The sequence below is a fragment of the Colletes latitarsis genome, chromosome 5 (genome assembly GCF_051014445.1).
Source record: "Colletes latitarsis isolate SP2378_abdomen chromosome 5, iyColLati1, whole genome shotgun sequence".
Taxonomy (NCBI): Eukaryota; Metazoa; Arthropoda; class Insecta; order Hymenoptera; family Colletidae; genus Colletes; species Colletes latitarsis.
In genome coordinates, this window is record NC_135138.1 from 36,265,018 (window position 1) to 36,290,415 (window position 25,398).

At 38.5% G+C, this 25,398-nt stretch overlaps 4 protein-coding genes across 11 annotated transcripts; 3 read left to right on the forward strand and 1 right to left on the reverse strand.

Moving 5' to 3' along the window:
• Positions 1-50: 50 nt before the first annotated feature.
• Atf3 (Activating transcription factor 3) lies at positions 51-17,427 on the reverse strand. Of its 7 annotated transcripts, XM_076765162.1 has the most exons (7): positions 17,352-17,421; positions 14,984-15,112; positions 13,938-14,016; positions 13,756-13,863; positions 5,500-5,758; positions 4,490-4,626; positions 51-3,909 (listed from the first exon to the last, which is right to left on the reverse strand). In XM_076765162.1, exons 5-7 carry the CDS (start codon positions 5,735-5,737, stop codon positions 3,475-3,477), a joined length of 810 nt encoding a protein of 269 aa, XP_076621277.1. In that variant the 5' UTR covers positions 5,738-5,758; positions 13,756-13,863; positions 13,938-14,016; positions 14,984-15,112; positions 17,352-17,421; the 3' UTR covers positions 51-3,474. The 7 variants fall into 7 exon arrangements, with proteins under 7 accessions (XP_076621277.1, XP_076621278.1, XP_076621276.1 ...); XM_076765163.1 differs by lacking the exon at positions 14,984-15,112 and having other exon boundaries at positions 17,352-17,422; XM_076765161.1 differs by lacking the exon at positions 13,756-13,863.
• A 1,379-nt stretch (positions 17,428-18,806) lies between these two features.
• Positions 18,807-20,049, forward strand: Alkb (alpha-ketoglutarate-dependent dioxygenase AlkB). 2 transcript variants are annotated; one of them, XM_076764912.1, is made up of 4 exons: positions 18,807-18,955; positions 19,020-19,131; positions 19,196-19,349; positions 19,417-20,049. In XM_076764912.1, the coding sequence occupies exons 1-3, from the start codon at positions 18,863-18,865 to the stop codon at positions 19,237-19,239; spliced, it is 249 nt and encodes an 82-aa protein (XP_076621027.1). In that variant the 5' UTR covers positions 18,807-18,862; the 3' UTR covers positions 19,240-19,349; positions 19,417-20,049. The 2 variants fall into 2 exon arrangements, with proteins under 2 accessions (XP_076621027.1, XP_076621028.1); XM_076764913.1 differs by having other exon boundaries at positions 19,196-19,331.
• A 1,123-nt stretch (positions 20,050-21,172) lies between these two features.
• Vha36-1 (V-type proton ATPase subunit Vha36-1) lies at positions 21,173-22,834 on the forward strand. Its single transcript, XM_076764596.1, has 4 exons — positions 21,173-21,286; positions 21,534-21,651; positions 21,728-22,213; positions 22,299-22,834. The coding sequence occupies exons 1-4, from the start codon at positions 21,246-21,248 to the stop codon at positions 22,389-22,391; spliced, it is 738 nt and encodes a 245-aa protein (XP_076620711.1). The 5' UTR covers positions 21,173-21,245; the 3' UTR covers positions 22,392-22,834.
• A 301-nt stretch (positions 22,835-23,135) lies between these two features.
• LOC143342257 (arylalkylamine N-acetyltransferase 1) lies at positions 23,136-25,261 on the forward strand. The gene is made up of 3 exons (XM_076765971.1): positions 23,136-23,450; positions 23,632-23,901; positions 24,640-25,261. The coding sequence occupies exons 1-3, from the start codon at positions 23,136-23,138 to the stop codon at positions 24,796-24,798; spliced, it is 744 nt and encodes a 247-aa protein (XP_076622086.1). The 3' UTR covers positions 24,799-25,261.
• Positions 25,262-25,398: the final 137 nt, after the last annotated feature.

Consider the following 25,398-nt stretch of genomic DNA (forward strand, 5'->3'; position numbering starts at 1 on the left):
TTTTGTTCCAATGTTCAGGACAAACCTAAAATAAAAATTGTAAAAAGATATTAATATCGAAGGCACTTTTATTTTAAGAATAAAATTTTTTTTCAAATTACAATGATAAAATTTTGTCAGCCATTTTTCTAGTTTAAATTCAATGCATTTCTCCTAAGGAAAAATAGCCGTCGCATGGACAATCCATGGCCAGGTACTCGGTAATAAAAGACGATAGTACGATTTTGTTATGACGAATAAAATCTTATACTGTTTGCTACTTTGTTATTAAAGTTACTCTGCACTTAACCCCTAGAGACTTCTCAATATACTTTACTAAAACGATGAACCTATAAGCCAGATACCACGAGCAACAGTATCTGAAACTTTAATAATGGCAGTATGTATTGGACAGCTAACATAATTATCAAAATATATTCTACTTTTTCAAAAGGAATTGTAAATTTAGTCCATGATTCCTGACAAATGTATGTTGCAAACATGATCGGAATATTTTTAATTAAAAAATGCAATACTTTCAAACAGTCTGCACATTACATGTAAGAAATAATTGGACAATATGTGTTTGCAATAAGTTTGTTACAGATCCAATACGGCAATAATATTAATAAGGATTTAACTATCTGAATCCTTAAAGTTTTAGCATTAGAAAAAGATTTGCGTATAAATATAAACTCTGTTTTAATATGTTTGATACTTCCTGAACTCTGCAATTAGTAAATAGACGTTAATAATACATGCTTAACATGTATATTAAACTATTAAATACTCTCTTCGGGCAACTTAATAAAATTTATATAAAAAGCAAATATATATATATCTAGCACCACACGTGTGTGACTGTTACGTGTTGACGTTTGTCCTGCGCATTTACAAACATACATAACATTCGTAGATGTTTAACCCATTTATACCTTGTGTTTTGTACATAGTCCATCCTCAGAAATATTAATAAAAACGAATGAGTACCATGTTTGTACATATGAGGAATCTGTCAGAAGCGATGTATTTGTTGCAGGTACTTATTGGATTCGTTAAAATGTTGGTGTATACGTATACAGGGTGTTCAGTCACCCCTGGGAAAAATTTTAATGGGGGATTCTAGAGGCCAAAATAAGACGAAAATCAAAGATGAAGGCTTCGTTAAACAGTTATCAACGTTTAAAGTTCCGATCGTACTGAATTTTTTTCTCGAAACTGAGTAGGAATTCGGGGGTATGTCTGTTGACCAAAAATGCTTGCAATTGACCCCCGCAACTGAAAATAATTTTTCCAAAACGATTTGAAATTTTTTAATTTTGTCGAAAAATTTCACATCTTTTCGAATTTTTTTCTTGAAAATGCGTAGGATTTCGGGGGTATGTGTAATGACCAAAAATTATTGTAATCGACTCCTACAACCGAAAATAATTTTTTTAAAACAATTTGAAAAAATTTTTTTTCGTCGAAAAATTTAGGCACATTCTCGAATTTTTTTCTTGAAAATGCGTAGGATTTCGAGGGTATGTCTAATGACCAAAAATGATTGTAATTGACCCCCGCAACCGAAAATAATTTTTCCAGAACGATTTGAAATGTTTGAATTTAATTGTTAATAACTGTTTAACGAAGCCTCCATCAACAAATTGGTATTCTTGATTTTCGTCTTATTTTGAATCCTCTAGAAACCTCTGTTAAAATTTTTCCCAGGGGTGGCCGAACACCCTGTATGTATAGTACAAAATCTAGATAGAAATGAGTTAATCACATAAATTGCATACTGTGAAGAACAACAACAGGAAGACTTTATCCGACTTCTGACTCACGAAGTGCAAGAAAAATCTTCTCCTTTGTTGGATCGACTGGCGGTAACATTCCGAAAATGAAAAGCATTTAGTCCGTGGACTCGAAGCGTTTCACTATTAAACTAGCTTTCATAAATTGCACGAACGCTTAAGCGTAGCCCAAAGTGCGTTTGCCAAGCTCTTCCTTCGTTGACATTCGGGTAACAAAAATATAACACCTTGTTTTTTTTTTACTCTGATCAATGTCTCTAATAATTCTTTGGCATTCTCTCGCATCACTGTCACTCGGTGTACGCATTGCGTGATTCAACAATTATAAATTTCAATAATTACACAATCAGAGTCATTACGTAAAGGCAGAATTGGACATTAGAAATAAATTTTCACCACAAACGCACTGAGGGAGGGTAACTACCCACAAAAATTGAGGTATGTCGTTCGGCTCTTGTCATATTAATGAAACATTTAATTGTCATGTAATTAAGTGTTCATTAACTGTTAATGACGCGCGCGCGTATGTGTATATATATGTGCGTGTCTGCGAGTGTAAATATATAACATATGTATCTGTATAAAATATGCACATGTATAATATTAAATATCATTCGATTATTCGTATAAGTATAAGTATCCTCTGAACGCGTTTCGTAATCGCGTAGCAATATGATAGTCGTAATCAATATCAGAAGACTTGCGTGCTTACGGGTTAAACTTTCTCTCACTGTTGAATCGAGAAATGGTCACGTAAAAAATAACGGCACTAACGCGATGTAATTTATAAGGGGTTTTCTCGATTCTCGCTTAAGGTAACGAAAGCACCTTGGCAGCGCTCGGTTTTCTTTCTCTTCGTGATTTTATTTTGATTTTATATCGTGGATTGCAACGTTGATCTACAGCATGCACCAATAGTGAAATTTTCCTTCCAAGAATATTCTTTCATTTAACGTTAGGGATTAAAGAGAACTTTTTTTTTTTTTATTCGTTTATAAGGTTCTACCAGGAACCCTTATATGTATATCACCAAAATACGCTAACGTCCAACAACTCGACTCGACTTCACTTATATCTCGAGCACCACAGGAGTCATTCGTTTCTATCTTACACGTACCGATTATATTAATTATACCTTAGAATGTCACAGTACTTATATTCAAGGAATTGGTTACTTATTTTCCAGAAAAAAAAAAAAAAAAAAAAGGGTTACTTTCAAGGAATGTCTTCAAGCGTTCTAACGTCGAACGTTTCGAATATAAAGGAGCATATTAAAAAAAAAAAAGGAGAAGAGAAGTAGGGAAACAACTTACTTTAAAAAGTTAAAGAAAATGGATAGAGAGAAAGAAGAGCGCAAAATTATGATATTATAATCAACTTACGTGCTATAGACTTGCAACAGAGGAGGGAAGGAGATCTAGGAGAGTCTGGCTTACCGGGATGTGACAGGGGAGATCCAACGAGAAGGACATTCACGAGACTCTCCAAACGTTTTCCGAACAACGTATTCTCCAATTGTTATCGATATTCACACTCTCTGATGTCTTCTTGGAATGCATACAACCTTCCGTTTACCCTCACACGGAGTCCGATCTATGGCAAAGCCGTGTTCGCAGCTTCTCCAACCGGTAAACCTAACCTCCTCGGAGATTGCTCCCCAAAATGGCGCGGCAGGAATTTCTTATAATTGATAAAGCTACTAAACTGTGCAACCGGCATCCGAGGTTGGCACGTAGGGGCTCTCTTGTCGGTAGAAATCACCCTCGTACTCTTCCACCTTCACCGGGTACTCTGTGACACAATTTTGAGGCTGATTCAACGCTGGCGGAGGTTGTACAAAGTTTTCCTGGTAACTAGGCAGATGCACGGGTTCCGCGAACTGTTGGTAAGAGTTATCCGAACCGCCCTGTTTCAGGCATGTCGGTCCATGGAGGCTCAGCATGTCCACCAGCCTGCGCCTCTGCGTCTCTAGCTCTTGGATTTGCGACTTTAAGTCGTGATTCTGCGTCTCGAGGATCTCTGACTCCTGTACCAGGATCACTGTCTTCTCGCGCTTCTTCAGTCGGCACTTGGTCGCAGCGATTTTGTTCCTCTCGCGCCGCCTTCGACGCCTTTCCTCATCCTCCGGTGTCAGCTGGAAGGGTTTCACGGCGTTTACTAAACTAATCTTGCTTTAGCGAGGCGTTAATCACCATGGAGACGTTATTCGTGAAAGGACATTTGGAGATACAAATGTAGGAAAGTGAATTATGACGATATCAAATGGAACATAGGTAGAAATTCATTAGTCGAAACATAGTCGAGTAAGCGCATGTTCCACAATCCATTTTTGGCTTATTTCTTCGTAAGTTATAGCACGAATTACGTCTCATCGTGTGTATCTATACAAATAACGATACTTAGGTGTTTTCTAACATTCTGCGCGTTATGGAATTACTTCTTCCCCATAGTATTTGTCACAATAGCTTTTGCGTTTAAATTAAAAGAAGAGATTCTATCGTAATAACTTCCCTACTAGTTGATAGTGTAACGTATGCTAGTGCTTGACTATAATATAACAGTCAAAGACAGAAGGAATATCCGGCCGGAAATCAAGGAGGACTCGGTGGCTCGAGAACCCTTGAAATCGATGGAAACGCCGACTTACAGCGCAATCGCCCGACGTCACGACTGTTTTATCGTTTTAACGAGAACAGTATGTGAGGATTTCTTACTCCACCGCGGTTGTTGTTGTTGCTCCCCTCGTCCTCCTCCTCGTCGTCCGCGCTACCGTCCTCCTTTTTCGTTCTCTTCTTAGAGTCATCCCCGCTTCCGTTAGCCCGCCTTTTCGTTTGTAACGTCAACTTCAATCCTGCAAATTATTATATGTGATAGCAGGGATTACAAACGACGAACCGATTAGGATATACTCACAAAAGTGTTTTGCACGTGTGGAAAATTGAATTTATTTTATTAAGAAAATGGCAGTTTAGAAATACGGTATTGCGAGTTATTATTAATTTTCATTTTTTCAACATACAGGGTGTTTCATAACGAATGCATTGGACAAATCTTTATAATGTTTGAAGCAAACTAAGTAGTGGACAGTCTTCTAATAGTGAACTGATTCAATCTACTATTACTAAATCAAGCTATTGTACGTTTACCATGTTTTGTCCCTGTTGACTGTCAGTAAAAATTGCTTTGATGCCCTCTACCACACCAAGAGGAAGAAACGATACAGTTCCATCTAAAAAAAAAGTCAAGATGACTTTGATTCTTTTTAAATAATAACAAACGTCTTTAAAATTCTTAAACTGATTAGTCAAATTTTCGCATATTGTTCATACCGTAACATCTTGTATACGTCTCATAGATTGACAAATGGTACGTAAACATGTCGCACAAGTAATTGTAGTACGGTATATATATTTCATTTTCGTCACGAAACACCCTCTATATTTTATATCTACAGATTCCTCGTGTTACAATTGAAAGATGTCGAGGTGCAACGTGTGTACAAAGTTCCGAAAAGAGCGCGAAAGCAATTTAATGTACAAAATCGCCTTTACGAGCACCATGACTATACAATCGCACTATAGCGGGGCTTTGGAAACCAGAATTAGGTATTAAGACGCTGACAAGACCGAGCCAGCCTTGGAATCGCGAATATAGAAAGACGAAACAAAAGAAACCATGGAGACGCGACCCGGTAGAATTATCAAGGCCACCACCGGATGGGTACCTTCTTTAATGAGTTGACTACAGGTGTGCTGAACACTCGGTGGGCTCGGCTCACCGCTGCTAGTCGAATCCGCACGATCCCTGCTCTTCTCGTTCGTGTAACCCTCGAAGGGATTGGTCATGGCGATTAGGGAGTTTACGATTTCCGGTGTCCTTGGCGTGACCTCGGCCGCCGCGACACCGAGAAGACCCGCGGCAGCCATTGGACTAGGATTCACGTTCACATTCAGGTTGTACATGGTCGGTTATTACCATTTAACCTGGAACAAGAACAGCGAACGTCCATGAGCGTGGTCCAGTTTCCATTAAATTATTTCTAAATAAAATGATTATAGTCTACCCATGTATCAACAAAATTAGTAGACACCCCTCGTTAACAAGCAAGACCTCTATGATTATATGGAATATAAGTATGCAAATCAACACTTTTTCATCCGTTCCCTCTATTGCGTATTCCTTTTCCTGGGGAACGAGAAATTTATTGATACAACCTTGATACGTCGGCTATCGAGCTTGGATGCACGTGAGAACAAAAGAGGAATTCAGGCGGTACTCTGATAACGAAACCGGAAGCCGGAGATCGTTATCGATGCTACGGAGTGTAACTGGCCTTCGTGGATCGTCAAAGATTCTGGCGTATTACATATGGTACCACGCGTGGTTCAACGACATTTACGGTAACAAAATAGTTCGATAATAGCAAAGGAAATAAAAAAAATTTATTCATGAGTGGTACTCGTCGTTTACCAATCGCAAAATTCCGGTTCGCGCGGTCGCGAGGAACGTCTTCCTCGACGGCATATAGGTCAGTGGGAATATGCCTTTGGCAGAAAGGCCCTCGCCTGTAGTCTGTGACCGCGGTTCAGATCCGGTCCGAGGAAGTCCATTCTTTTTTTTTTTTCTTTTCTTGTTGGAAAGTGTAACCGGGCCCCACGAAAACACGAAGAAACACGGACGAGATCCGCGGCAGGCGAAAGAGTCAGCGGAGGAGGAACCATAGAAGGCTACGGAGGAGGAGTTGCAAGGGCATTAGGCTCCGAATACGGAACGATAAAATTCTTACGAAACGTGGCTCTCACGTGCACACGTACACGCGCACGCGCACACTAGCGTATCGAGAATTGGCGGTCTCGGTAAAAAACGAACGAGCGAGAGAGAAAGAGGGATGTCCTCCCGAGAAGGTTGGGCAACTCAGCGACGAGGCACAGCCGAAGAATTCGATGCCCGAAAACAAACCGGCCGGCTCTAGCCTGCTGGAGGACGCACGGTTTCTTTTTAGAGGACACGCTGGGGCAGACACGCGTGCGCGTTTCGTGCACCTCGCATGTATTTTTGACGAGAATTGACAAGCTTTTAGCGCCCGTCCCACCATCGTTCAGGATTTTTGCGCGACTCGCGATCGTTCATTTATTTACGCGATCCTTGTTCGTCGATCACATTCGTGCAAGACACCCGTCAACAGCGAAACGCTACTGGAACAAACTTCAGTTTCTTTATCTCCTCTTTTCGCGATACAAACGATCGTGGATATCACGGATAGATAATCTTGCGAACTACGTACAATAAACATATCTTCGCGACATTCGGTTTTCTTGGTACACGTATTGCCTAACACTCGAACTTCATTATCGAAACAAAACAAATACAAACGAAGATAAGAAAGAGATAATTAATCATTCAACCGCGGTGGAAACATCTTCTTTCTGGAACCGACAGAAGAAGTTCCAAACGAGAAGCCTACACGAATCCTTGGATGATTTTTGACGATTTGATCGATCGTCGCAATTATTTTTGAAGAACAATCAAATATAAAAACCCTATATAATCTTCCAAACAAATTCTTCTTCCTTCTACTCTCCTGCTATTGTCTCTCGTGTACTTATTCCCATTAATTAAACGGAAAGACGACAGAGAGGATGGATAGCGAGAAATCTAATGAATTGAGGTCATGAAGCGGAAGGAGGAAGAGCGTTTAGATTTTGAAATTGCGCTACAAAAATAGCCACGCGAACATCGCGAAACAAAGCGACGAATCCTCGAGCAATATTAATTCTTTTATTTTGTGGATATCATACGCTTCTGCTAATATCTAGATCTTCCACAAGAGCGATACTTTACGAGTTCTTTTAACCCTCCAAACTTCTGAAGAATGTTTGTCACAGGACTTGGAAAAATAATAACAATAAAGCTGATATGGTGCAATGCACGGTACAAATATTCTCGCTTAATCGGTCGCTTATGTAAAGCCGTAGGGGCGATGCAACAGATTGAAATAATAATCGAGGATTCGGGTTTGTTTGAATGGGAACAGGTGTCCGATCGAAGCCGTCGCCGCTGCACGCTGTTAAACGTATAAATAGAAACCGTTTGATTTTGATGTATGCCACGAACGCTTCGGTATTCGGCTGATCTCCCGTTCAAAGATTCTCAAACCAAAAACTTTCGAACTGTACCCGAATTATTTCGGTAAAATGGCATTAGGATGACCCGATCGATCTTACCCTTACTTCTCTTAAAGTCTATTATTCGTTTCTTCGAGCAAACCTACAGACTCACGCTATCCGTGTCTCAGATACAGAGGCGAGTTGGCAGACATAAAAATACAAATCGTATCCGACGCAATTCGCGGCCGAAAAAGTATCCTTGAGCACTCGATTCAGTTTCATACGACTGTAAGAGTAAACGATTGCTATCGAGGATTCCTCGCTGTACATCGAGTAGGAATCCTCCCGATCGAGAGGGAGAATGATGGTGAATGAATGAACGATCGAGCGAAGATCGCCACTTTAAAAATTATAAACGCCGCATAGTTTATTTTGCGTCAAGGTGCATCCAAGCTATTCGTAGAGTGACCGCCTAATAATAAGCACACTTCCGATTCGTAGGGACCGTTCTGGTCGAGGGTATTGTGTCGTGGTGTTCGTGGGGGGTTCGTTCCTCCTCTAACGCGACGAAATCGCGCCTGCAGCGGAAACTTTATCGACTTTATCGCCAAATCCCTACATAGAACCGAGCACAGAGCTCTCAAACTCGCGCACAGTGAAACCTTTGTTGGCTTTCGTAGTACTGTTGACATTCTCAACGTAATTTTACACCGCCCGAAGGGGACTGGGGGAGTTTTCGGTTGTTGATCGACGACGTGGGGCACACATATCGCGCGCGCTGCAGAGAACTGTTTACGTCGATCGGTTACGTCGCAGATTACGTTTTGCCAACAATGAAGCTCTGTGCTCCGCGACCGTCGTTTATTTCTTTTTCATCGTCGTGCACGAAATATTCGTCAACAACCTATGCAAATAAATTATACAGAAACCAAGAGGGGAAAAGTGGAGAGCGAATTAAAAAAAATATTCTTTCTCTAAATTACTCGAAACCATTTTCTTTGTCGAACGGTCTGTTCCGTGTTCCTTCCTTCTGCGCGACTGTGGAACTCTCGTCACGTGCGGCACGGTAAGAACTATTTAGCGATGGAATCGAGCATGCCACAAACGTCGACACGTCGGGATATGTTCAAATAATGCGTCTAAGTACGAAACGAGATGTTTCTGTAGATAGAGATTTAGAATTTCTTATCGGAACTCGATCCCATCGCTAGCGAGGACCGTGGTACATGTTCGAGGGAATCCAGAGGATCGGAGAAAGATTAATTACTGACTTGGTCCGCGCGGGCGAGCGAAAGACGATCGCGTTGCCGGGATTTTCGGAGCGTCTCGACGCTTTTCAGAAAGGGGGCCGAGAGGGTCGATATATCGTTGCTGGTGTATTTATGACTCGCGCTTGACACGGTCGGCGTTACGAAGCTTGCTTTGCTTCGATGCACGGTTGCTGTGTACCCAACGAGAGCAACAAAGCTCGAGAGAGCATCGAGTCCTTCTATCGAAAACGCGTACTAAAAATTGCTCGCGAGGAACAGAAGAAAATGGGGGACAGATATGCCATTACATAGTACGTAGACGGTGTGTAAAAGAACACAAAAGGAGAAAGAGACCGCGGTACAGAGAGCGCAAACTCTCTTGCGCAACCGGTGCCCATCTGGTCAGAAAGCTTTTATCGTGCTTTTTCGGTACGGTCGTCGACATAAGCGTGGGCGGCCTAATTCCTACGGCTGTCGTTTCTGCAACGTACGCGTTCGATCGCCAATAGAGAACATGCCAATTTTCGCCTATCCAAATCCCATCAAACTCCCACGAGACTCGCGATCGATTTTTCTCGGTTTGCAAGACTCGATTCCAAAGCACTGCGAACAAGAAGTCAACAATGGTTAGAGATGGAGAGAGTTAAAAAGCAGTCTGAGCGGTAAAAACATATTAAATAATAAACAATAGCGATATAACATAATCAAGCTATCCGGGTTTCCCGAGCGTTCGAGGACAACAACTCCTACGCTATCTCACGTTAAATGACAAGGTTGCGACGATAAGTTTTCAAAACGCTAATTTTCCTACGGTTCTTTTTTATAAACTCGCCCCAGGAGTGATCGCGTGGCTTAATAGACTCGCGGGTTGAGCAAATATCGAAAAACGACCAGGTAGAAAAGAGGAGAGAAACGCGAGGCAAGGCCATCGTAAAAATGCACAAAGGGAAACGACGATAAAGCACGAACCTGTTGGAGAACAATAATGTGTTAGCCAAGGAGAAATTTCGACTTGGCAGAAGGCGTACGACGAAGGTGAAAGGTCGACGCAAAAGAAAAAGTTTGAAAAGTCGGTGCCTCGCACGCTTCGCCAACTATTTGTTACCGTCGTTGTCATTGAATCTATAATCGGGAAAATCCATTCTCTTTTTGCTGATCCTCTATCGACCGTCAATATTTTAAATTCAGGAGCCACGGGTAATCAAGATTAAAACGAAAAGAAATACAATATTCATCTTGCACGGATTCTTAGACGCGGGAACGACGAAACTGCAACAATTATACAACTTTAATTGCGGCAAATTACTTTACCAGCGTCCTATAGTGTGATAACAATGATTTACCCACAGCTAACTATGTGTTACTTTTACAAACTGCTAAATCACTAAAACCTCAACGACGCATCGAGTCAGAATTCTGGCGTTTAGAAACAGCAATTACAACGCAACTAGGGGCATTTAACGCTTTACAATTTGGAAAATTGTCGAGGATAAACGCTAAACAAGGAAAATTGAACGTTGCCAGCGAACGAGTTAATGCCAACGAGACACGGACAGATCCATCGAACTCACTAAATGTCAGTTACTGAAAACACGAAGCTGCCCTGGCGTTTCCTACGCACCACTCTTCCCGCGCTATGTTTGGTGTTCGCAACGAAATTTATGCTTCCTGTCCACTCCGTAATGCGACCACACGCTCGTTGCCGCCAGGCGTGTAATTTACATACGGTGGCCAGTTTGTGTGCGTTTCGTCTATGACCGTCGCGACTGAAACGGCACGAGGAAAAAGGAAAGAGGAAATCGACGAAACGAACTTACGTTCCGCGGCCACATTGTACACGCATGCACACACCATCTTAAACGTGTAATAACCGAGTGGGTAAAGAGCATACGCCCCATCACCGCGAACAGAGTCTGTAACCGATCGACGAGGCGATCGTGGTAAAAATAATCATTTAGGATATTGATCATTCAAGAATAACCAGACGAGTTTACGTTGGCTGAATGAAATAGCATGTCACAGGCTCAACCCGTTTTTAGACTGCCTCAACGATCTACGACCTTTCGAAGAAACGGTTAGGAAAGGAACAATTAATGGAGATTGATGTCTCCCGAACCCGCATGATGTTCTCCCTTCTTGGGGATCCGTTCCCGACATACGGGCGCAAATTCGTGAGACGACCTAGACAATGGAACAATGGGAACTACGTATACTTGTACAAACTTGTAATAATTTTTACCAAGAAACAGCGAACGATCACTCGTGCGGAATGACGCAATTCTTTCTACATTACATAAATAAGAGTCGAACAACAGTCTTTGAAGAAGAACGTTCTCCCAATGGATGTATAATACTTTAAAGTGAGATGCGAGTTGAAAACGACGCAAGGATAGAACGAGAAATTCTTCCGATCGCTCATGAACGGCAGAAAAATTCTTTTGGAGCATTCCGTTTCGTGTCACAACGATCGCGCGATTTTCCCGATGTGTCACGCTGCCTCTGAGCACCATTTCGTAATTCAACACCTGAACTTTCCGAAAGGAGTCGCGCTTGTTTGAAAAAATCGAAGAATATTCCAGGTTGTGGCTTAATTCCAGCATAGGATCGAGCAAGCCTCGAGAGAACGCGCGAAGATTCAGAGCGGTGATCGACTTTGCGATAAAACCTAATTGCCAGGGAAGTTAGCGCCGATAGCGAAGCGATGAATAGAGCACCGAGTAACGTGCTGTAATACAGAGTTAAGGTTCAGGGAATAAAGATCGATAACTCTCGCTTCCGAGGAACACCGAGGTCTCTACGGTTCATGGCAGATCGAAAGATATGGAAGGCCTGCTCGCCATCGATGGGGGAATCATGAGAAACGAACTTCCAGCGTGTGACGTTGCTGGAAGTTTTAAACGAAATCGTCGAAAAAAAGGACGCGCTTTTAGCGGCGAACAAAGACGTTTTTATCTCGGTGTATCTCTTTGTTTGGTCAGAGACCCAAATCGCGAGAGGAGTTTCGCGGAACTACCGAGAAGCATCTCAGCGAACACGAGAAACTCGAAACTTTGGGATCGTCGAGCACGTGTGATCGACGCTTTGAAATCCAGCGTGTATCTACCGCCTCTTTACTCGCGCGAGCGAACGCTGATTACGTAATAGGACTGTCGGCATACTCGCATTCGCATGTTCGAGCTATTCGAAATTCGAACCAAACCGATCCGAGCACTCGGGAAAACCAAGCAGTTTAAAAACAATGGAACGTATGGAATGATCTAAGTACATACGTTCTAGGTAGATCGTATACCTCGTCGTATTATAGCTACTATTTTTATATTATTATTAATCAGAATTTAATATTTCTATGACCTATTACTGTCTATATCATCTACGAGTTTCTTTATTTTACTTCGACGATCCTCTGGTAAAACTCGACTCGTTTTTCCGAGTATTCTGACAGCTCCATTGCGTAACAAGCGCGCGTCGTTGATAAAAATTCTTTTTGCGCAAATACAAAATTCACTGTCGATATACCGCGTTACAGAGGGAAAAAGTGTGGAAAAGAAGTAGCGATAAACAACGCGTCAAGGGTGGCGAGGCGTGAAAATAGGCGGCGACGAAAATAACTGGAAATGGCCGGAAAAATGTTGCGCGCATGCAACAAGTGGAACGTGAATTGGAACGGTGGAGCCTATAGAAACGATCGAAATCGATTTTGGGAATTCCGTAGATGCAAACCACATACATACAGGGTGTTCGGCTCTGGGAAAAATTTTAATGGGAGATTCTAGAGACCAAACTAAGACGACAATCAAGAACACCAATTTTTTTTATTGAGGCTTTCTTCAAATTATTAACGTTTAAAATTCCATACTAAAAAAATTATTTTCGGTTGTAGGAGTCGATTACAATAATTTTTGGTCATTACACATACCCTCAAAATCCTACGCATTTTCAAGAAAAATATTCGAGAAGGTGCCTAAATTTTTCGATGAAAATAAATTTTTTCAAATCGTTCTGGAAAAATTATTTTCGGTTCCGGGGGTCAATTACAAGCATTTTTGGTGAATAGACATACCCCCAAAATCCTACGCACTTCTGAGAAAAAAATTCGTGTAGGTGGACAAATTTTATTAATAATTTTGCTAATAACTTTTTAACGAAGCCTCGATGAACAAATTGGTATTCTTGATTTTTGTCTTATTTTGGCCTCTAGAATCGCTCGTTAAAATTTTTCCCAGGACCACAAACATTTTCATCTAAAAAGGTTCGATAACTAAGAGACGCGGACTGAAATGTTGCAGTCTATAGACGTGGCATAAATTCCTAGGATGATCGTGTTATTGAAAAAAATATAAGACGTTCACAGATGCCAGCCAGCTGACACTTGTAATATAGTACAATAAAACTGTCAGCGTCGTTACAAAACACGAGTCGCGTTTTGACAGTGAACAAAAGAATAACCAAAGCCACGGAGGCAAAGGCTTCACCGAAAATAAAGAAACTCGTAGACGATTGTCGCTGATTTTACGTACGCGGTGTGTTCTTTCTAGAAATGTTCGTTCCGTAATACGAGACTGGTAATTCGGACTAGGCTGGAAATATTATTAGCGATATTACAAGTATGCCAGTGTTATTTACAATCGTTTGGTGTCGTCGTTCCGAAAGCGTTACACAGCAATTTAAAGAAGCAATCCACGGTGTATGGCTAGCCGTCACTCTTCTTACACTTCGACTTCGCTTTGATCTCTAAAGTGACACAGATTTGTTGTTGGTTGTCCGCGATAAATTAAGAGCATAATAATGTGCATCGTTGGCCTTACCGCGATGCGAGACGATTCCTAGTAGAATTTATGCCATTAAAGAACGGACTCTCTGCGACGCGATGACTTCAGCCACTTACTGTAAAAACGAAAAGGAAGTTCAGAAGCGAAAAAGGAGAAAAATTATGAAATAGGAACGAGTGTAAACACGATCGTAAACTCTCGTTATCAAACAATGTATCGGTACGATGATGTGATGCAACGATCACAATATTAGGCAGGCTAGATGCACAAAATACAAACAATTACAACTCTTTAAAAGTAAGCTTTTAATCTACGAAGGAATCGGAATAACAAAAGAATTGGGTGTGGTTAGTCAAGGATTATTTAGCGAAGCTGTAAGAAGGGATCGTGACAAGGTGGACGTGTATGTAAGGCAGATCAAAGAGAGGAAAATGCAAGCAAAAAACTACGAAAAAGGGATAAAATGTCTCTGAAGAGGAGCAGACTAACTGTAAGTTTCGGGGTAGTCAAATTTCAATCTTTGATCAATTTCTAAAACCTCTGTACCCCCCCCCCCCCCCCATCAAACAATTTCGACAATTCTCGTAAGCAGAGTCGAGGTTAAAAAGTTTAAGAATGGTGAATCAAATTGGGCTACATATTTTGTTCCCGCGCAACATAAATCTTTCCTACCGCCATTTCTCTGCAATGCATATTAGCATTTTAAATTCAATCGGTAAATTGACGCCCTTGAGCAATAATGGCCTCCCCCACCAGCTCCTTTTTTCCGACCACCTCTCACTCTTTCACCATGACAACTTGCAAATCCAGTTATATCATCTCTCGACTTTGTAATCACCTATGTGTAAGAAAGTGACTCGAGCGAACTTGCTTCTCGCCAGTAAATCATCGCAAATTCTTTTATACGCGTTACGTTTCTCCTTGACCGCGGTAAATATAATTAAAACGTGCTCTTTTGTTGTAACTAGTCCTATCGAGTCTCTGAAAAAACTGTGTATACAACTGACTTTATTTTTGTGATGTGATCTGTTATAAGTTTTTGTAAACGATAAAAGTATATTAAAAAAAAAAATCAGAACTACCGATTGTGGCTGCTTTAACGCTTGTACGATCAGATCTGTCCAAATAAACCGCAATGTATTCCAACGTGCCGATAGTTCGAAAGCTTGATTGTTTTACCCACGGAATATTTCCATTATCTGGAACGTCTCCTGAAAAAAGTTCTAAATTATACCAAGAACGACGATAACAATAATCGAGTGTAGTTTGCGAGGAGTGGACAAGACGACATGAAAACGAGACAAAAAGGTGCATTTAAGAAGCAAAGATACTTCTCTAGTTGCAATATTTAATAACCTTCGGAGTTATGGAAATGTCCACGCTATCGAAGCCATCGACGATCTAAGAACGAAATGTCAGTAAAGTAAGGTCATGGTCACGGAAGAACAAGGATCCTCAAAACTAAAGATTAATTTCAACAAATGTCAATGATATCCCTAAATAGGGGAACCTAGTGTAGCACTAACGTACGTGTATTTTTCGTAAAACAATTTTTTTTCTCGAAATTTGTCTATTTTTCTTCCTTATATGACAATATACGAAGAGAATTATCGTTAGATAACATTGCAACTAATCATCATACTCGGCATGTTGCACTCTAGGTGGATCGACGCGTTTACATAGCGAATACAAAGATAAGATTATTATTGTATAATTTTTATCAGTCGCGGAGGAAGTTTACAGACGAAAGTAAACGTTTAAGGTTCTGGTGGCTTCGCGAACTGGAATCTCCGAAGAGATTCATACGAGTTGGTTTTTCTTTCCAATAGCGGAAATTATTACTACGAAAATCATTTATGTTATCGCGATTAATCAAACTTGACCATTCGATGGTAAATCGCTTAAAAAATAAAACGTTCCGTTACTACTCTTAAAATTCAAATAACAAATTCGATAAATGCTAAATTCTGCACGGAGTTTATTTTCCTTCTTACAAATATGTTCACTGACGAACACACGTTTCCATAAACACTAAGTCGTCTGTAATAAACGTACTCAACGGTTAAACTACTATAATATGAGGGTTTATGATTACGGTTATTTGTGATCCTACTTAACTCCACTTTACATGCCAATATGAACACTACACTTTCGTTTACGTAGATACATGGAACATATTTGAGCGATCGTAAGAAATCGAAAACAATTCCCACTTGCGAACATATCTGCACTGCATTCGAAACATTTAAACGAAAAGTCAAAGCTGTCCCACCACAAATGTTTAATTTGAATGTTTAGTTTAAGCACAGGATTGTGCAATCGAGAACATTGGTACCGTGTGAGGATACTATATAGTCCTTACTAGATTCGCCACAATGTTGCCAATGTTCTGTTTTGCTATATTTAAGGTTCCCCACTACACCAGATGTTCTCCGTGACACTAATCATACATTGCGAGTTCATCCTCAGGTGTCATGAATCCACTGCTCGTTGTCAAATTCTCAAAACTTATTCTTTGAATTGTAACATCGTAGAAACTCACTAACTTTTTCTCGTTCTACTTGTGACCGTTAAACGTCGCTCTAAAAATCTTTCTATGGTTTCAGATACCTTTTTCGACTAGTATCGCATGAATATGGTAACCGATAATCAACTTTACGGCCAACTTCATATTCATGAAAACACGACACACGAATGTTACCGCGATTTCCGAGAAATTGAAATTGAAACTAATTACTATTACTAGAGAAAAGGGGGATTCTCACTGTTATTGCTGTTCGAGTAGTTAATAAAATCAGTAAGCTGTATGTTAATGGAAAGCAAAGAAACAAAATAGGTTAAAGTCGAAGAGTAATCGTTTTCTACGCGTACGATAATATACCCACGTCGCGAAGCAAACGTCGCATTTAACATATTCTTCTCTCGACTCTTGCCGTAATAATGCAACATGTTCGTAATAAAGCTCCGCTCGGTAGTCGTGCGACCTTGAATAGTTGCGAACTCGATCTTCGCGATGTTCGACGATAGAAAAATTATCGTCGATCATTTTAGTACCTGTTTTTCGAGAAGGAATATTTTACTAAATTTTGATAACAACGAATCTAGTGATAATCTTCCAAACGTAAACGAAATTCACGAAAAATACCGCCGAAAAAATTGTAATAATCGTCGTGCCGCAGAAAACTGACAAGCGATGTTTACACATATTCCACAATCGATACAAGCAGCAAGTATATCTCGCTAAAAAACAAATGTCACTCGTCTTGTAAGCTCGAAAACGCGTGACAATCTAGTCACCCCGAGAATTTCAACGAAATCGCGCCTGCAGCCCCGATACACTTTATTGCACCCTCGAACTATATTACAAGAATAGCCGCGTACCCGACTCGACCTACAAAGAGCTTTATTACGTGCAGAGAAGACGGTTTTCGGTGCGTGTACGGATCCTACCTTCTCAGTGCGAACAATAACACAGCGTTCCGATACGCCCCACACCGTCCTACTCTGTCGGCTGCCGGCGCACGACTGTGGATAATTCGCGGTCGCGGCCGGCCTAGATATATACGAGCTATTATTAGCAACCGTCGTCATCGAGAATGGCGCTGATTGGCTAGCAGTGGCGTGATCGGGCCACACGATTGGTCGATCTCGCGAATACACCGCGAGTTCTGGTGCAGGCCTGGCTCATGGCTGGGCGCGACTCTGCGGACACGACATTTGTTGTTAACATGAAACTGTCAGAGGATATGCGCTCCCTTAATGCACCGGCATTTCAGCCGCGTGTTGCGATACAACCGAGCGTAGTACCAAGTACATATACCTATGCACCGATACTTTCGTCCCTTTTCCTCGCTTCTAGCATTGTTCGTTCGTGACGATATCACGAAAGATGCTTAAATCTGTTTCTTTGCATCATGATTTCATATTTTAATTAAATTCTTTTTACCTATACTACAGGTTGATCTTAGTAATCTTAATGTTGCGAGTAATCGACAAGGACAATATTAATGTAACGACTGAATTTTGTGAGGTTAGTAATCGTAACCATTACCGTACTTATCAACCGGGCTACTGAAGTTCGTTGAGAACTAGGGACTACTTCGATCGAATGTACGAAGTTTTTAAGATGTCATTCTCCTGAAGTTTCATTGAAAATAAAGATGACATTTCATGTGAACGAATTATGAACTGGAGCGAGGTTCGTTCGTATTCTTACAGTCTAAGGTGAACAGCGAATTGCAACCGGGGTGGGTGGGTGGAATTTATGGAGAATAGAAGCGATGGTAATAAACGATTATTAGCGCGGTGCGCACTATTAATTTGCGCTGAGCTTTCGAAAAGCCTTGAAGTTGGGCGGCGTACCTCTCTTCGGCTCTATGAAATCATAGATTTCCTGGCAGCGTTATTATGCGAAAATTACACTCTAAAATTAGTCATAGTCCATTACCGAGTGCGTATGGGACGGGCTCGGAGAAAAAAGAATTGCTTGAAACCCGTACTTTTTCGATATGTATCTCGCTATTAATGTTCGCGACAACGATGATGATATTATGCTAATCGTAAGTGAATCGAATACTTGTAATGGCACAATGCGCTGTCTAACGCGTCCAATCAATTTCTCCGTTCTTAGTCACATGTCGCATCATAGATTCATTTTTGATTACTTACTGATGTATTAGTTGTAGACGCATTGGCGTACAATTACAATTTTTACAGTATCGTTGAGGAAATGCCACGTTCTAATGGTTAATAACACTAAGATCGATACTTTCGATTATCCTCGTATAGCAAACAGGTCAAAATGACATTCTTATTCAAACATCTAAAGCATTTAATCGTATCTTGCACAGGAATCTACGTTAAAACGTACTTTCAAAATGAAACGATTGATGGGGGCACTGGCGACGTTCATCGATACGTGAACGAATTAATCAAGATGGCGATGCTCATGGTTCAAAATTATGTTTACAGACAGTTTTAAATACTACAAAAGTAAAAGTTCATTTCCTGATTTAAAGGATGTGATCGATTTAAATAATCCTAACTCTAACGAAGTACGTCACAAATTGAAACGTTTTCATATACTTCACGCGTATAGAATTTTCTTTTATCTTTTAGGTTGTTTTTACTTCAAATATCAAAAAGAAATTATTGAACGAACAATGTGAACATAGATTGGGATTGAAGCCAGTGGAGGACTGGAAAATCTACGAATTTGTAGATATTCCAGGTATGAATGAATGTTGATTTTATGAAGTGAGTCCAAAATTTAGATATTTTATGTTTATGATTAGGACTTGTCTTTATAAAAAATCCATTCACCACTGATGGGCAATGATATTGGATCATAAAATGTTTAAAAGATTACTCTAGGAAACCATATAAATTAAATCTAGATGCTCATAATGTTTTGAACAATGATAAAGCTTGGTGGGATATATGTTTTGGGTAAGATATAATATAAAAATATAAGCAAATATATGTGGAGTACATGTATTTACTATATTAATTTTAGAAACTGTGACAAAACTAAGCCACTATTGCCAAAATTACGTTGGGCAACATTAGGTTACCATCATAACTGGGATACAAAATTATATTCTGAAACAAATAAGACAGAAATGCCTAATGAGTTATCATTATTAACTTCATTTTTGGCAAAGGTTTTAGGTTTTATGGATTTTAAAGCAGAAGCAGCAATTATCAATTATTACAGAATGAACTCTACTCTAGCAGGCCACACAGATCATTCGGAAGTTAATGTTAAAGCACCCTTATTTTCTATAAGTTTTGGCCAAACTGCAATATTTTTAATTGGTGGACTTGCAAAAAATGATGCAGCTAAACCTATATTTTTACAAAGTGGTGATATATTAGTAATGTCTGGAAAGTCTCGTTTAAGGTATCATGGAGTACCAAAAATTTTAACAGCTACTTCTTCACCATGGGATGACAAACAATCAACAACAACAAGTAACAATGAAAAACAATATTGTATATGGGATCATAATGATTGGGACAAAGCTAAAACTTATATTTCTGAAGCTAGAATAAATATAAATGTAAGACAGGTATTAAAACCTGGGCAATCAGTTTTACTGTAAATAATTGTCAGATGCCTTCTTGTACAGTTTTATTAAAAATACTTATCTCAATTACATAGTCTTTACCTATTTATTTTTCCTGCCATATAAAGTGTCAGTTCATAATTGCCGTAGAAGCTGCTTTAAAAAAGTATAAAAATTCATCGAATATTTTCCTATTAATATTATTAAATACGTGTATTAATAATAATTTGTAAGAAATTTAAATATCGTTATCTGTTGCGTTTTCTTCTATAGTTTCGTTTATGACATTATTCCGAAACACGCTAAAAACATTGAGGAAGTCCCATGCAATTCTTGTCATTCTTAGTAAAAAATCTTGTGAATTTAATATCCATTTATGTGTAGCACTATTCGTCATATCATATTTATTGCCGTAAATACTTGAAGATGATTCTGATAATATCACAGGCATATATGGTCTAAGCAAAATATTGGTAGCATCTCGAACTGCCTTATTCAGAATAAAATCTTTAGAAATATCTGGTATATGAATCATTTCTTCAAGTTATTGGGAACTGAGCTGAAAAAGAAATCTCTGTATAGCTATAAAAACATTTTTCTACTAAATTAACTATGTGCAAACCTACGATCGTAATTAAACAATATTAATTTTCACGAGGATGTCCTCGCAAGCTTATATTATTATTCCCGATCGTAAGCAACTTCTACGCAAATTATGTGAATTGACAGCGCAGTCGTTCATTCAGAATACATATGTACATATATTCTGTAACTCGTTAACACTAATGGAAAAACAACGATTTTCTTTTTTTAATCGTTACAAAACGAAAGCTTCTATTTTATCAAATACGAGGGAATTTATCTGTTTTCCCGCCATTAAGAATCAGTCAATTTTAACACTTTTTGTTAATTCATTTTTATATTAAATTAACCTTGAATCCTGTGCTATCTGCTTTAATGTAATTTTGCATTTGGTTATGAAAATTAAATAATTTTCGAATCGTTAATATTGGCACATTTCATTTTTCCATTGTTTCATATAATCGATACATAAGGAAGTAATTTTTAAATATGGAAAAAAGAAAGAAATTATTTTCAATGGCGCTATCATTTGTCGACAAGTAAATCAAATATCGTTAGATATTAGAAAGCAGTGAATTACTTCGTTATTTCTTAAATCGCGCGCCTTTTAAAGCACAACTACATATATTTAACATTTCCGGTCTCACGAGTCAGCTGATCAATCTCATTCCTAGCTGCTTGATAGATCTCAGCAATGTCTGGAAAGGATAAACTTGCAATTTTCCCTTCTCGGGGGTGAGTATTTCACTTACGAATTGCTCAAATCCTTTCCATCCGCTCGTGAATTTTACTTCCTATTTATTTAATATTTATTATCATTCCCTCTCGAATTACATAAAACTTCTGACATTCGTCGTTAAATGGGTGTAACCCCACCTCAGTGTATTTAAAATGTTTAAATCGCATTTTTGAATGCATCGTTTATATGATTCCTCGGAACATGTTATTCATTTTATTAATTTTAATATGTTTTTTCTTTCAGTGCACAAATGTTAATGAAATCCCGTTTACAGGGAGCACAAAAAGGTCATGGTTTGTTGAAAAAGAAAGCAGATGCATTGCAAATGCGTTTTAGATTAATTTTGGGTAAAATTATTGAGGTATAAAGTGTCCTACTTATATCTGTAATTGTTTATTGTGTACTGTAATGTTTATGCTTGCTGTATTTCTATGTAGACAAAAACACTTATGGGTGAAGTAATGAAAGAGGCAGCTTTCTCATTAGCAGAAGCAAAATTTGCAACTGGAGATTTCAATCAAGTAGTTCTTCAGAATGTAACAAAAGCACAAATTAAAATTCGTTCTAAAAAGGATAATGTTGCTGGTGTTAATCTTCCAGTGTTTGAATCTTATCAAGATGGCACAGATACATATGAATTAGCAGGTTTGGCAAGAGGTGGTCAACAATTAGCTAAGTTGAAAAAAAATTATCAAAAAGCAGTCAAGTTGTTAGTGGAATTAGCATCTTTACAGACAAGTTTTGTAACCTTGGATGAGGTTATTAAAATTACAAATCGCCGTGTAAATGCTATTGAACATGTTATCATTCCAAGAATTGAAAGGACTCTTGCTTATATAATTTCTGAACTAGATGAACTGGAGAGAGAAGAGTTCTATCGTTTAAAGAAGATACAGGATAAAAAGAAACAAGCAAAAGTTAAGGTAACATTCAAAAATTTAGATTGTTTCACTTTTTAATGGAAAATATCACCCAATTAAATTATTTAAAAATTAAATTATTTTGCAGTTTGAGCAAGCTAGACAAGAAATGTTAGCTGCTGGTCAAGATATTGAAACTCCAAATATGTTGGATGAAGGAGATGATGATATTTTATTCTAAAGCCTGTAAATAGCTTGTTTTCACATGCAGAAGTATTAAAAAAAAAGAATGTTTCAATTCTGAGCGAATGTGATAAAGTGTAAATAATGAAGTATGATAAAACAGCAATTCAATCCTTTCAGAATATCCTTAGACAATATTAATTTCAAATAAAGTAAACAAATAATTATGGTCTTTTTTATCGTATTGTTAACATATTTTAATTTCATTATAATGTATGATAATTGGAAAGTGTTAATGTATGTTGACTGTATATTACTAACTTGTCATTTCCTGAAATTGCTACTATATATAAACACATTCAAAATATTCGCATTGTTACTTTGTTAATAAGGGTGTTAGTAAACGTGAACAGTTCGTAAAAGACATAACATTATGAAATGTTATAAAATCCAGTATTTAGTATAAAGTTATGAATAATAAACATGTACATCTACGTTCAATCGCTATGTTTTATATTCTTCTCCATTTACTACCGTTTTATTCCTGCTTTCTTAAAAAAGCATGTCTTATTTCGTAATATGCATATGTGTATCACTGATCTTCTCCAAAAAATATTAACGTGCTTATTTTTAATTCTACATCTTATTAATACTCAAAGATCGAAATCCTATATGAACTTTCAATTATTCGTCAAAATCTACAGATACTACTGGTACCCGTAATGCGCGCTTGGCATTAAGAATAATTAAGGATGCATAATCATTATAGCCAGTAAATTTCTTGAACTGGGTCAATCAATATATGGACCTTTTCCCATATGAGCTAACTCTCCCTACTAAGGGTGGTGCGCGCGTGGAAAATCCTTTCAGTGCGCGGAAAATTCGTGCGGTGACCACCCCAAAGATGTCGTCTGATCATTTAAAAGTTGTGGAAGTCCCAGAAAATCGTTTCAAAGATGCAATACACCACTTGAAATGGAATTTTTTCTCCGATGAACCGTTGAATCATGCGGTAGGTCTTTGTGAAAAAGGAGAAAGTCAGTTCGAGCTGGAAAGACACTGCCTGCTCACATTAAAGCAGGGATACTCGAGGATGCTTGTGGATCCGAATGGGACGGTAAGTTGAAATTTAAAAAAGGTAGCTGTATAATTGCTCTCTATAAAAAAAAAGAATCTGCGTATTTTTTTTCAACCTAATGGTTCATTTTGTATACTATTACAATTTTGTTTTTTATCGACGGGCGAATGTTTTCTCCGCGACGTATGGACCTTGAATATTAAATTCATTATCATAATAGATAGCAGGAATGGCTTTAAATGGTATCCTGAAAAAGGGAGAACGCGAAGAGGCTGAACGTCGGCTCGCCGAACTAAACGATGAAAAATTCAAAATAATTTTTGGGCTTCTCTATAAGGTTAATGAGAAAGTCGATCTATTTTCAAAGTACAACGTCGATGAATTGTTCGAATGTCGAATCCTTAGCGTAGACGAGAACTTCCGCGGAAGGGGTTTGGCGAATATTTTGATGGCAGATAGTGAAGAAACAGCAAGAAATGCTGGTTTCAAGGTAATTGCGAGTGTTGTACTATTTTTTTACAATGTTTAACATGTAATTTCGTACGTAAATGTCTGATGCATGCATTTAGGTTCGGAGAAAAATAAATCGTTCCTTTCAAATGGTGTTCCGTGACCTTTACCAATCGCTAACACGAGCGTGTTCTAATTTTATGGCGCACACCCAGATTCGAAATATAATTTGCAACAATGTCATATCGTCTATTTTATACCTCCTTATTTCTCGTTAAACTTTTAACAAAAATGAGTTATTTATTCATAACGTATTTAAGATTAATTATTCATAGAAAACATGTTCAAAGTAACCTGAAAGTTAAATACGTAATTTATTTAGTTTCAGCACCAAATAAATTATGTTTTTAACGTATTATTTCATATATACACTTGTTAATAAAATGGCAGAAGTTAACGTGTTCTAATCTGTTAAATGACTATTAATATTAATTTTTCATACATATCTGAATTAAAAAATAGATTTCTATGCATCTGCTCGTGCGTGTATAGCACTCTGTGTTGTGAGAAGATGACTGTTCGATCAAATTTCCACGTTCTATTTTTGTTTCAGCATGTTCTTCGATTATAATGCATGGGATGAATTTTCGTTTCCCAAGATGTACTTTGCAATGCACTCGTTACTTTTTCGAGAGGTATTTTTGCACGCAATGTATGTACGTTCGTGGACAATAAAAAGTCCCCAAATCACTGCTCAATTTGGTGATATATTTTGCAGGTGTTCAAAGCAGACGCGACCGGAATGTTTTCGCAAAAAGTATGCTTGAAACGCGGTTTTCAAGTAGAAGCCGAGATTCCGTATACGGATCTCGATGAATCAATCAGACCAACTCCTCCCCATCAAGCTTTAAAGCTGATGGTAAAAATATTGAATTAAAGAAAAAAAAAAAATCGAAATTGAAATTCAACGTTATTCAAGAAATCTTCAAGCAGAAATATCTTAAAAAAGAGCAGTAGAGTAAAACTATGTGTATCGTTGTCTGACAATAACAGCTCTCTAATGTATGTTTGTCTCAAAAACGCATTTACAAAGTAATTGTATTTAACAAAAAGGGTGAACCGTGTTTCTCGTAGAACGTATTAAAGATTCGAAACATCGGTTACTGACCCATATCTGTGTTTCGAACGATGTGTCGTTAGTAAAAATAAGAAAAATGAAGCGGTAACAAATATTTGAGTTGACAAATGCCAGAATGAAGATCCATTTAACATTTTGTTTATTGGACTTTTGTTCTGCATTCTGCTAATTCAGAACGAACTCGACGGGTCGACTGCTCTGATTTATACATTAAAAAATGTTATACGAAATAAAATTTACGTTTTTGTATATTGCGAAAAAACCAGCGTGCATCGCATTGTCGATAGTAATCTAGTAGGAAACGAAAATGGTGTCAAATGTTATAGTTTGACGTTTGTTAACTTTTCTGTACATTCTAGAGTTTACTGATGGTAATATGAAAGTATATCGTATACGTAT